The 14052-nt window shown below is 27.0% G+C and overlaps 1 protein-coding gene across 3 annotated transcripts; it reads left to right on the top strand.

Annotated features, from left to right (window-relative positions):
* The first annotated feature begins 334 nt into the window (after window positions 1–334).
* Window positions 335–13772, top strand: LOC112599341 (protein yellow-like). Of its 3 annotated transcripts, XM_025346211.1 has the most exons (8): window positions 335–450; window positions 8857–9085; window positions 10804–11039; window positions 11105–11231; window positions 11328–11591; window positions 11673–11956; window positions 12201–12379; window positions 13018–13772. In XM_025346211.1, the coding sequence occupies exons 2-8, from the start codon at window positions 8872–8874 to the stop codon at window positions 13346–13348; spliced, it is 1635 nt and encodes a 544-aa protein (XP_025201996.1). In that variant the 5' UTR covers window positions 335–450; window positions 8857–8871; the 3' UTR covers window positions 13349–13772. The 3 variants fall into 3 exon arrangements, with proteins under 3 accessions (XP_025201996.1, XP_025201995.1, XP_025201994.1); XM_025346210.1 differs by lacking the exons at window positions 335–450; window positions 13018–13772 and adding an exon at window positions 5911–6016 and having other exon boundaries at window positions 12201–12654; XM_025346209.1 differs by lacking the exons at window positions 335–450; window positions 13018–13772 and adding an exon at window positions 8186–8337 and having other exon boundaries at window positions 12201–12654.
* The last annotated feature ends 280 nt before the right edge of the window (window positions 13773–14052 follow it).

Genomic DNA, 14052 nt, shown 5'->3' on the forward strand with positions numbered 1-14052 from the left:
CTGGTATTATAAAAAGAATTTTTCTAATGAACTATTCGTTAATATTTATCAATTGTTAATTATTGATCATAAAACGGCGTAGGTATGCGAATAGTTAAAAGATGTTTCGAAGAGATCAGGTTATAAAGTAAAATAATATTAGTCGTATACACAAACAATTGTAACATAAAACAGGCCCTACTCGCAAACCGAATGTTGATTAATTGGAAAAGGAGGGAAAATACTTTTTACGTTTCGCTCAGGTTTCAGTCGGAGTTAACGGTCATTTAGTACTATGCAATCAACATCGTAGTAAACATAATGTGTAAATATAACTGGAATAAATATAATTTAACTAATTTTATTGGCTTTTACGAAATTCAATAACATTTAAATTTTTTTTTAATGAGTAGTGTTTAATGTTTATTAATAGTGCCACACGTGATAATTACAAGAACGAATTAAACAAATGTAAGTCTACATTAATTTAGGATTTAATTGTTTATGCTTTTGCTATATTTTACAAACAGGTAGTTAATTAAAAAAGTATAGATAATTATTTAAATAAAAATCGCATTGTTTGTAAGTAAAAATTAGCATTCAGTTATTTTTGTTGGCTTTGCTTATATTGTTAATGATAATTTTTTTTAGTTTGCTTTACTTTCGTATAAAAAAGTTTAAAAAACGATAAAATAACGTATTTTTTTAGCTTAAACATCGAAATAAAATAAAAATTACTTATATACAACCAAATAACACTTATGAGTTAAATTGTGTGAAAACAATTTAAGTACCTATAAAGAATAATATACTAATATATTATATTGTGTAATGTGTATTACAAACTCTAAAAATAAACTTATTTATAATCTATAAAATAGTAATTGCCAATATTATAATATAGCTTTTATAAAACTATTATCTGTAGTTAAACCTACATTCCTAAAATAAGCATTAACATTTTTAAATTGTTTTATGACTAGATATTTTGAAAATGTTCTTATATTGTTTTTAATATCATATAATATTTCTAAAATAAGTATTTATCAATTGAAAATATGTATAATAACTACAAAAAAAAAAAATTATTACTAAATTACTATTTATACCTTTGGCACTCATTATTTCTTTCTTTTGCAGATAACTTTATGGATGTAATTACTTATCTTATTATAGTCTAAACTCTAATCTTTAATTATATTATATACGTTGTATAAAATAAACACATTTGACGAGGCTTATATAAACAAAATTGTCTTTTTTATGCGATAATATTTCTTTTCACATCGTATTTAGAATTTAGATATATTATGAAATTTACTGATATAAATCAGATGATTTTTAGTTTATATTGTACTTGAACTTGGTTATCAATGAATAATTATATCTTAATTTTATACGTAATTTTTTATGATAATACTCGTATAATATGGATATGGTACCTATAGTAGTGGCGATAAACTATTAAAATATTAATATTCATAAGTAAATACACAATACACAAATTATATGTGTACCTATACTTACTTATGCCTGTAACATCATGTATAATAAATGAATTCAAGAGCTCTCTAGTTATTGTTACAAAAATAATACTTAATAACAGCGTAACGTTTTACTATTACTTCTTATGACGTTTGTATGATTATATATGAGTTAGTCTAGCCGGTTACAGGGTTACAGACTTACACTAGTATAGTTTTCAAGAGCTATTATTGACTATTGTATTATACTATACGTAATAAACGTTCAGTGTTTTCTAATTTATATCATAGATTTTTATATATATTACAATTGTTAATTTATTTTTCTATTTAAATCCAAGTATAGGTCTAGTTAAATGTATTTGGTCGTCAATAACGGAACAATTATTGAGACAAATATTTATTAATCAAAGTCTAAACTATTATTAACTATCTTTACAATTCATAGTGGTTAATATTTTAAATAACTTACTAATGCAATTATCTACATACTGTGAAATGGTTTTAATAAATCGAAATATATTATATATTATACCATGTATACCTATATAAGTAATGTTACTATAGTCATAATTAATCACTATTCTAATATTGATTAATATAGCCAATCATTTTTCTAATTTTTTGTTAACTTATTCTGTTTCTCAATTCGTGTATTTCTTCACTTAAAATAAAGTGTTATCAACAATAAATAAGGAAGTATCACGATTATAATAACTTTGATTTTTAAATCATAAGCTCGTAACTTAATACCTATATTTATTTTCATACAAGATATAATTTAACTTTGTGTGGATTCGTGATAAGAAGTTATAAAAATAATTATATTTAGCTTCTTTTGAGGTGATGATGTTTTCGCAGTGAATGAGAAAAAGTGAAAGATAAGATTAAAGTGTTTAAAAGTTAAATTGCTTCTTTTGTGAATGTAACTAATGAAGGATGATTTCTGTTACGTTTGGAAATAATTTATTAATATATATCCCTTAGAATTCCTTATTAGTTATTTGTTATTACAATAAAATTAAAAAGTAAATAGTTGTTGAATTTTAACTATTATGAGCCTTTAACCGTTATTATTTATTTTATAATTTTAATCCTATGCTTTAAATTGATATAATACACATAAACAGTTTAACGTTTATAGGTCACATATATATAATGTAATAGGTATATAGTTAGGATAATTCATATACGTTTTAATGTGCTATTTCCTTGTAATAATATTATTCTATCTGCCCGCATGTCAATGTATAGTTTCAATTATACGGGTAACAACATTTAGGTATAGTAAATCAAAAATAATAACAAAATGTGAGATCGATTTTTTTAATTTCGCAATTTCAGAATTCAATACAAATCTTATTTTTGTGTTTCCAGTAGTGGTGTTGGTTTGTTATTATCAGTTACACTATTTTACACGTTTTGTGTACGCGAGAGCATTTTAATATTGTTGTAACCACAGCCGATTTCGTTTCATGTAGCTCTGACCAGCTTTTATTCATTAATATTAAATATATTTATTAGTTGGAAAATTCAAAATGTGATTTATTATTTTACGATTTCCATTTGTAACGCTGTTTATGCAGTAAAACTGGCAAATTATCCAATTGCTGTTACTGTTGATAGAACTAAAATCAAAACAGAAAAAAACCAAGAAAACCATCTCACGATGATACGATGTAGACATTTATTGCAAATGGAAATACATGTATCATATAATAATATGAATTATTCCATTGATCGACTAACATGCATTATACATTATATTATGGTTTTGCTGTAGGTACTTGTAATTATAAGACCTATGAATATATACATGGACATTCACAACAGATTTATTATTATAATTTATCTGTAATATGAGCTAGACCTGTATATGTATTGATAAATGTTAAAATATTATTTTATTCACCGTTTAAACTTACAACATATACCTGCTGTAGAATAGCCGCGTACCGCATATTTAGATACCTACACAATAACTTTATTGTTATGTACATGCTAAACACAGCATGAAATATATATATTATTGTAATATCATGTCGTGTTTAACTGTTGTCTGTTATAGACTGTAGTGAATATATTATTATTTATTATAATACTAGTTATTCGTTATTTTTACGCGTAGAAAAATATTTCGGGAAATCAGATTTCCTGGTCAGGATCCGCGATCATTGGCTCGGAATATTGTCCTTCAATATAAATGTGTTTTCTATGTCTATGCAACTAAGGACACATGTGAGTTATAACATAAGCGGATCAAAACTAAATGGCCCGGAAAATTAAATATTTTTATAAACACTGTATAATACACAAAAATAGTTAATGTTTTTTTTAAAACTCATGTTAGCAAAATGGTGTGCATTAATATTTATGTCCTTTGACATTTTTCTTCAAAAACTACTGAAAAATTTTAAAAATCTTAAAAGTCGTTAAATTTTAAGTATATTATAGCACTTTATTTAAACATATAAATAGATATTATGTTTTGTGAATGCTTTCCCATTTTTTTTTTTTACTTCTCTTAAAGGTATTTTGTGAAAAAAACGTTGTCCATGTACAATCAATGTATATGTACTTACATCGTTTGACTCAGGGTTTAAAACCATTAATATTATAATACAACTCATGTTGATATATCATTTTACTATAATTTATAATAATAATATGAAATGCAACTCGCTATGGGATCCGCTGCATTAAAGTAAACATATTTTTGAATTCGAATGAATTATAAATTCATACATACATGATACATATAAATATAAAATATATAATTTTATATACTATATTAATATGGATAAGATGTGACGAGAATAAACGAAATTGACGCGGTGCAATTTCAATGATTATTCTTTTTATATTTATGCATTATACGGTGAATTCGTTTTACGGACATTACTCATACTCATCAGAGCGAGTAATATATAAAGTAGTTATACAGACCAAATGGTACTCATATTATTTTTATTTACGGCGTGACGCCATTCGAACTTACGTGGCTACGTGATCGCAAATAATCATTGTAACGTTAATAATGCCGAATATAAACATGTGATCAATTTATTTTGTATTCTGCTGTTATATAACTATAACTAAATAAGTACGCATATCTAATCAAAATCTTATTAACGTGTTACGAGATGTGTTGATTTGAGGTAATTTCTGAAGACGTTCAATTCAAATTCTATCTATTAAAAACCGTAAAAATCAATTGATATAATCTATTAAATCTACATTTCTAAAATATATTCGAGAGTAAGTATTATTGTGGAATTGAAGCATTGATTTATTAAATTCATCTTCTTAACATGTTTGATCGTGAAATCGATAAATTCCTCTTTTGTTAGAGACCTTAACCATGATTTCAACTATCTACCAAATAAAAAGTAAAAAGTCTCTAAATAAGTAAATAGTAATGTGTATTAAGTATTATATATTTGTATCAATACTATACTTAATAAAATATTTATTTATTTTTTATGATTTTATGGAAAATTCCTAATCAGAAAAACAATTTTTTTCAATGAATCCAGGATTAGTTACAGCCGTTACAGGAGTGGTATAGTATTCCTAAATAGATGTTATATAAATTTATCAATAACAGTATGACATTGACTAGACAATTTTCATATATGAACATAATAGGGATGTACCAAAATTGGTTTACAATAAAAGTCTATATTCCACTGGTCACTACCAATTACTATTGAAGTCAATCGAGATAAAACTAAATATACGTTCGTTAGCAGAAATTATACCTTTCAAGCAGTAACAGACTTTATGTACCTTGTATACTTATGAAATATAAAAATAAAAAACTATTCAAATCCAGAATCTTATTTAGAAGGTTGAATACTTTGATTTATACCTACTCAAATTATTTACATCTGACCTATCTTATGGATGCGAAACGTGGTTGGTAACAATAGGATAAAGAAATGATCTTAGAAAAAAAAGTAATTCGCTATAGGTACGTGCGTATGGCTCTGTCATTGAAAATAGAAAATATCAAACTAGAACAAACTAGGGAGTTTATCAGTTATTTCAAAAACTTAACATAGAAGCATTTATAAGAAGCAAATAAAATACCAAGAAAAAAGTATATTTATGTATAAATAGATCAAATAATTAAATTCAAAGTAATGAAATAATGTATTAACCTGTATTAAATTACTAACTACAATAACATAGATTCAATAATGATAAATAATACAAATGCATTAAATAAATATATATCATTCTAAAATTAAAATAAATTTTAACGTTCATTTTATTATTTCCAATTACTTATTCAGTGCTGAAACGTTAAAATTTATCTTTATTTTAAAACAGCCTTGATAAACGTTTTTTGTCTAATTCAAAAAAATTAATTAAAGGTCATGCTATTTCACCGGATTGGTAATCAAATTAAGTCCAAAACGTTTTGATGGTGTTACACATAATTCTGAAATTCAAATTAAAACAAATATTTCATAATCTACTATTTTTTGCATTTTACTACAAGCGCATTTATTGGTCACGGACGTCAAACACAAATAAGTATATTAAATGTATGTAATAGTCTATAAAACATAATTTAATCAAATACACGACGAATTGCGTTTAATATATTTAATTCTAATAAAACGATATTATTTACAATTGTTTACCTCATATCTTATTTTAAACTTAACTAACATAAGATTGATGATCCTAGGTCTGAATAAATCAACAATACATTTAATTTATTATATATTTTAATGTTCAATGATAACTGTTTTTAGTGTTTTTATTTTATTGTTATTAAAACCTAATAGTTATTAGAGCGATTAACTGATGAATTGGTGAAACGTAAAGATTTAAACTTATTAAAAAAATTTCATCTTTAGAAAAACTTCTCTAAAACAAATTACGCACATGCGTTTGCATACAGGAATTTAATGTCATGATATTGTGTATAGTTGTGTATAGATGAATAGACACATTAAATCACATATAAGTATATTCGTTATATACATATTTAATCAAATATTAGGAAGTAAATATAAATACATAAATATATTCGAGATAATAGTTAATTTAACAAAGATTTAATTTTCCTAACGGTTTAAACAAATTATTCCTTCCTTATTATCGACTAAATAATATAAAAAAATAAAAATAAAAAAATCGGCACAACCATGGTCTTATTAAAATACTTTTTATGTAAGTATATATTTTCATATATGTATACATAATATGTAATAAATACATGTTCTCAAAAATATTTGTCTACTCCGTTCTACTAACAAAATAATGTGCGTGTCTGTGTTGGTTTTATCATTATTTCCTATTGGAGTTGATTTTTAAGAATCCGTTACAGCAAACACGCCCAGATAACTAATTATTCGCTCACACATGCAACATCATATGCGCCTAAGGCCGTACTCAGAAAAAAATTTCGGGAGGAGAAGAGATTAAAAAATCTTGGTTTGTGGTTATAAATGATTTAAAACAATTAAGTATATATATTAAACACCCATACATAAATTAATTAGGTTTGTTAATAATTATTTAAATACCCATATACCTATAAATAATATAAAATAAAATTGAATTCACTTTTACAGCACAGATTTTAATTTTTATTTTTTGTTTTGAAAAAATGATTGATTTCTTCCTCAGGATCAACATGAATATTTCTATGTACACTAAGTAATGCTAAACCGATCAGTCTATCTTCAGTGGCAGTGTTTCGAAAATAGTTCTTAATCCTTTTTAGAAAAGAAAATGTCCTTATTATGACCTTTACGATTAGATTAGATACCTTAGAACGTGGGTAATAAAGATTATCAAGGTTATTGTTGCTAAAGGCTTTAATATAGATCCCTGTCTCTCATTGAGAGATAAATATTGATCTAGAAATTTAATGTATACCATATTAATATTATATTGCAATTTTTTTTTTATTTATGCTTTAGCAACTACAGTCATTAGCACTATTCAGTAATTTCGTTCAAGCACCAAGCCACACTATTCCCCTATTGCTCCATATTGCAGCTGTTTGAACTATAATGCTATATAATTAATATTATATTAATAAAAAAAAAAAAACCCGGATATTAAATTTCTAAGTTATCATATGCGAGAAAAATTGGTGGGGAGAGAGGGTGAACAACATGCTAGGTATGGCCTTGCACGTGTCACATCATTATCATCGCATCGTTTGAAATAGTACATAACATTATATTATGCAAAAGTTAATTAAACGAATTCGGCCGGGGTATAGCTATTTAAATTTAAAACCGCTTTCGTATTATCGACTTGTATAATAATTATACACGATTCGCGAGACTGACGCATTTATTAATTTATTTTAATATACTATTATGTACATGCGTAAGAAAATTGTTATAAACACAAGTGTTATGATGTCAAGTGGTCAACTCTGTTATCGCTAAGTGTTTTTTTTTTTTTTTTACAGCCCATCGGCCATCACACACACATACACACATGAGCACGCGCACGTGCGTCTAAATTATAATTCCATTTTAACTTTATAGATCTAGTCACCTTAGCCCATTGTATTTTCGTACACAATTATAATAGATAATATAATTGCACGTCGATGATTTCAGTGGTCTTGAAAGTACTAACACAATAATAAAATTGATATCCGAACCTATCCGCCCCTTGCTCTACGACTGTACATAGTAATATAGTATAATATACACTATTACACATTCAACACACGCCATAAGTACACCTACCATCAGTATTCAGTACCATCTATAAGGTACATATAAAAACGGCAGGTACACTATACGATGCTCATTGTCTGTATAGTACATTTTTTTATACATTAAAATACGTCGTTAAACTTTCCGTTGCTTTGGACAAACTATTTGATAAGGCAAGTAGTAGAAAATATAAGGTAAAAATAAATAACATCTAATACACGTGCATATAATAATATATAAACAAAAGTCGAGTTCACACATTTTCAGCAGTTTCTTCAAAAGCCAATCTTGTTTTCATACAATATTATATTTATGTACAGAATACCACTTTGTATCCGTCTTGTCGGACGGTTTTCAGGATGGATACATAGCGTTTAAGAACTTGCACGCATATAATATAATGGTGATGGGCTGAAAAATGTTATTTCTTCGTACATAAAATAACGTATACGATAAAAACCAAGCAAATTATTTCATAAATAACGTTTAATACGAAATAAATAATTATGTAATTTCACGCGTTTTGCTGTTTTTTCTCCTCGTTCTTCACGGTTTGCCGTGTTAATTATTTTTGGCTGCAGTACCTATAATAGTATACTTACACAAATCATTATATTATAAACGATAGTCTACAGGTTAACTATATTTTTATTATAACGAATGACGTCTGATAAAATTGTTTCCGTGTGCAGTAAATAACTACTACGATGGTGCCATATCGTTATTGTTGCGGCGGCGGGTTGATTTCGACATTGATGATGACGGTCCTAGCGAACGCGGCCGCAGGAATGATGAAGGTCGAATACAGTTGGGTATTCGTGGACTACACATTCGCCAGCCCCAATCACCGAGAATCAGCCATAAAATCCGGCAAGTTCATTCCGGAAAACTGTGTCATACTGGATGTAGACACATTTTATGGTGAATATAATATAATATAATATAATATAATATATTATGCTGCACGTTTTAATCGTAAAATATAAAAGACAATCCGACACCCCGCAGACACAGTGATAAGCATTTACATATTTGTTTACTATACACTTATTCTCATGTCATTTAATGTGTTGATGAATACACGTTTACCTCGTTAAACGCATAATTATATATTACTTACACTTATATAGTATACGCAATAATATCTTTGTTTAGTCAAATAAATTTATTAGAATATTAAAAACAAGCAAAAAAAAATTTTAAATAGATTTAGGCTTGAAAAAATAGTTGGCATTAATTAAGATATAATACATAGTACTGAGAATTTTCAAAAAGTACCAAATAGATCCAATAAAGGGAAACTACCCTCAAATTGAAAATTAAAGCACTATTTTTTTTTCCATAAAACGTATACACATACGAATAAAATATAAAAAACCAAATTATTGTAAAACCAATACATTTATCGCTGAACAAGGTCATAAAGTAAGAAATACTTTTAAGCAAGACCTAAGCCCTCCTTCACAGGTTATCATTTACCAGCCCTAGTTACGCTCAAGTTAACCTACTATAGTAACATTAGTAACCCATTTTATCGAAATCTTCGGAATATGCCTATAGGTATGCATATTATTATGGTCGTAGCTACGGAGGGGGTTTAGGGGGTTTAACCCCCTCCCCAATTGACTTTAATTTAATTATTCAATCAACATATTTTGAATGACTTTTTTTTTTTTTTGCTATACCATCCCTGATATATACCTAAACCTAAATCCTCCCACCCCCATTCAAAAATTCTAGCTACGCCACTGCGATATTGTATGCGTATTAATTTAAGCGTAGCTGAAATATACACATTTTTTTTTTTTTTTATTCACTAAACCGTAGGCACTAGCACCTAAACCGTTTGTTTTACAATTAGTTCAGTAGGTATCGCGAACATAGGTCATAAAATGCACACAGATTAAACACTATTATTATTTATATTAACGTGAAAAAATTGTGTTTACTTTTTTTATACATATTATCATATGCACGTTTTATTTTATTTCCTGGGCGTAACTAAATCCACTAGTATATCACAATATTTATTTTTCTATCTAAATCAATCTTTATTTTATGGATACAAAATCTATTTCGTCACACAAAAATCAAGTATCCGCCATTGTTATTGCATTGTTATTACTTTTTTATCACAAAATATTATACTTTTTGACATACGTATTCTGCATTTAAAATTGATCCCGGAACGTTCGGAGACGAGTTATTGCAAAGAATTCTATGGAAATTTTTTATAATTTTAATAAATTATGGAGTTAGTGTAAAATAAAAAAATTAAACTCAACAAATAAAACATCATATTTATCTAGGTACATTTATAATTAATATAAAAATTTATTTAATTACTATATTATTAAATTAACAAAATTTAATGATTAAATGTTTAAATTTGATATCATATTAAATAATTGACCATATGAATTACAAAAATATTAATATTACGATTCAACCATGTGCAACTCTATAAAAAATAGCTTAGATGTTTATTCTTTATTTATAAACGATTTTATGATTATTGTTATTAATTTAAAATAATCATATGATGCATTATTCTTTATGTGCATAACAAATGCCTTATATATTAATGCAAATAATTTGTAAATAATTTTAAACATTTTACTTTCTCTTCTGAGTTATAGATACATCTGATGGAAAATTATTATTAAATATGGGTTCAAATACTGCTCCCAAACAACGAGTGTTCGTAACTATTCCTCGTATCAAGCCAGGAAACCCTGCATCGATCGCAGAAATAGTTCCAGGGGATAGCCCTAAATCTGTACTATTAGCGCCCTACCCAAATTGGAAGGCGAATACTATTTCAGAAAACAAACTCAATTGCGATGATACAATTGTTTCTGTATTTAGAACTAAAGTGAGTGAACTATTTAAACGTAACTATAAAAAATATTTCAAATTAATTGACACGTACATTTTTAGATTGACCATCTCGGTCGATTTTGGGTTGTTGATGTCGGTACAGTGAACCAATTTGAGAATACCATTCACTCCGTGTGCCCCCCTAAACTTTTAATATTTGACTTGAAAAATAATGATAGAGTTATAAGTAAGTCTAAATAAAATGATAAAGTCTAAGAATTGTTTTAATATTTTTCTTTAATACACTGATGTCTTTAATTGTATCTCATTGTCGTTGTTATAGAGACATATCAATTTCTATCGTCACATGTAAAAGAAAATTCGTTGTTTACTAACATCGAAGTCGATGTCAGAGATTCAAACGGCCGTAATACATTTGCTTATATATCTGATACTACTGCATTTAAACTTATTGTGTACGATTTTAAAAATGACGACAGTTGGATAATAGATCAAGCCTATTTCTACCCATTTCCAAATAAAGCTCATTTTAAAATCAATGGTGTTAACTTCGACTTAATGGATGGATTATTGGGACTAGCTTTAGGTAATAAATTTGGCATTGTTATTAGTGACTATAATGACTATAACATATAATTTCCCGATGTTCAAAAACGTAATTGTTTAGGTCCTAAAATACAAAACGATCGAAAATTGTATTTCCATGCATTCGCTAGCATTAGAGAATCGTGGGTGTATACCAATACATTACAAAATAAATCACTATTTCAAAATGGTTTAATCGACGGTTCCGGTACATTCTTTTTATCGTCGGAAGTCAGAGAAACCCAATCTAGTGTTGAAGTAATGACAAATAGTGGAGTACTTATATACGCATCAATGGACAACAGTTTATCTTGCTGGAACAGCCAGGATCCATTTACATCTAAATACACTCACATGATATATAAGGTAAATAATAACTTACTACTCTCATACAACTAATTAAATTATAAATAATACTATAATATAGTTATATTTTGTATACATAACAATTTAAACATGCTACTTTGTATATTTATATATTTTGTGTTAAATTAAATTTTATGATTGAAGCTTTGTAAAAGATACTAGTATTTAAAAAAGAAATTAAGCATTTGTTGAGCATTTAGTGGAAAATCCAAATTTATAATCGTTTAAATTTGTTATATTTTAGAATGATGAAGATTTTCAATTCCCTACTGGTATGAAAATTGTGGGTGACAAACTGTGGGCAGTGTCATGTCAACTTCAAAATCATTTCACAACTATGGTTACGAATCGTAAATCGATCAAGTGTAGGGTACTAGTTGGTCGAATTGACGATTTAATAAGACGAACTGGATGTAATAAGAGGTCGGCAAATCTCGATATAAATTTAACAGATGACCCTTCAAAAGATCGCTTAGTATTTAGTGGTTAAAAGAAGTAAATACGGTAAAAGGGATGCTTGCTTTAATGTTTATTTAAAAAAATTAAAAATTTAGTTTGTAATACATATTAGTTAATGTAGTTTTACACTTGAATTTGTAATTACTGTTGAAAATTGGAACACGATTACATGCATATTTGCACAAAATAATTTAACCTTGACACAATTATTTATTTAAACGAATCACATTTTTTTAGTAGAATTTATATAATAACTAACAAACCTTAAAATGTTTCAAGGATTAAAAATTATTCCCACGTATCAATAGACAAATTATAAAACTGTTGTTATATTATTTAATATTTATAATCAATATATTGTACATATTTATTTAATTTATTAAAAATATTTTTCTGTAAATATAATATGTTGTATTACAGTTGATGTATGTTGTTGTAAAAAAAAGGCTTCATATCTATGAATTGGTTTCTCTGGCTGTGGTAATTTATATAATCCTTTCCTCGTTAAAATCTACGGGTACACCTTAGATTGTATCATATATTCATATGATCTAAAGGGTACTCATATAAATCAATATAAATTAATTTTTTTTTCAATATAGGACAATGTTCAACGATTATAATGACGAGGTTCTAGTCGATTCGTTTGACAACAACATATTGCATGAATGGCCCGGCGTACCTACAGACACAGAACCGTGGAGCTATTCAAGAATGTCTAGGGTATTCGAAAACAAAAATGGCATAAAGCAGTCACTTGTAAAGTCGTTAGTGTTGACCGGAAATGTAAACGTACACAGTCACAGTAAACCGAAGTCGCGGTCTTACGATTGCCGTATGAACATGATCAACGGTCAACTGAAAAGCCACGACTGTTTGGGCAAGTCTCATCGGAAAAGCCGAGTGAGGCGCAGATCCGGTCCTCTTAGGTGACATCAGTTGTAATGTTATAATTGTTGCTCGTGCGAATCATTGTAACGTACAATACGTACAACGGTTCATTTTCATTTTCAGAGATCACTTATTATCAACTTCTGCAGCATTATAGTTATTTTTTTTTTTTATAAATATATATGTATGTAATATAAACCATATATAACCTCATAACTATAAGATAAGTACTCTAGTAATGCTACCATCTTTAGTTTGTATATTATATTTTTATATTTAGAGATCACGGTTGCGTAACGCGCGTACAACGGAAGAAGTCTCGCGCGTTTTATCCTGAAATTCATTAGCTTATAATTACGTAGATACGTTCGTATATGTGTTAAGTGAAAGACATTAATAAGTGCGTACTGAATAATAAATTTTACATTCTAAATGTGATTAGAACATGTCCATAAACAATTTTAAGAAAACGAAGTGTTTAAATAATGATAATTTTGAAATAATTTAGTTACATAGTTATATTTTAAATACTCGTACGTAATACATAGGATACACGCACATAACTGAAACTTATATTGATAATTTAAAAATTTAATTTTTAATTTTTTAATTTTAAAAATAGCTTATGGTATCTTCTATAAATATAGTTTATTCTATAAACGTATCCATAAAATAAATTTAATGACTAATTTATAACATTGTATGTATATATTCCTAAATTTTTTTTTATTATTACATTGATTAGG

This window comes from Melanaphis sacchari, unplaced genomic scaffold (assembly GCF_002803265.2).
Source record: "Melanaphis sacchari strain LSU unplaced genomic scaffold, SCAv2.0 Contig50_pilon_pilon, whole genome shotgun sequence".
In the NCBI taxonomy this organism is placed as follows: domain Eukaryota; kingdom Metazoa; phylum Arthropoda; class Insecta; order Hemiptera; family Aphididae; genus Melanaphis; species Melanaphis sacchari.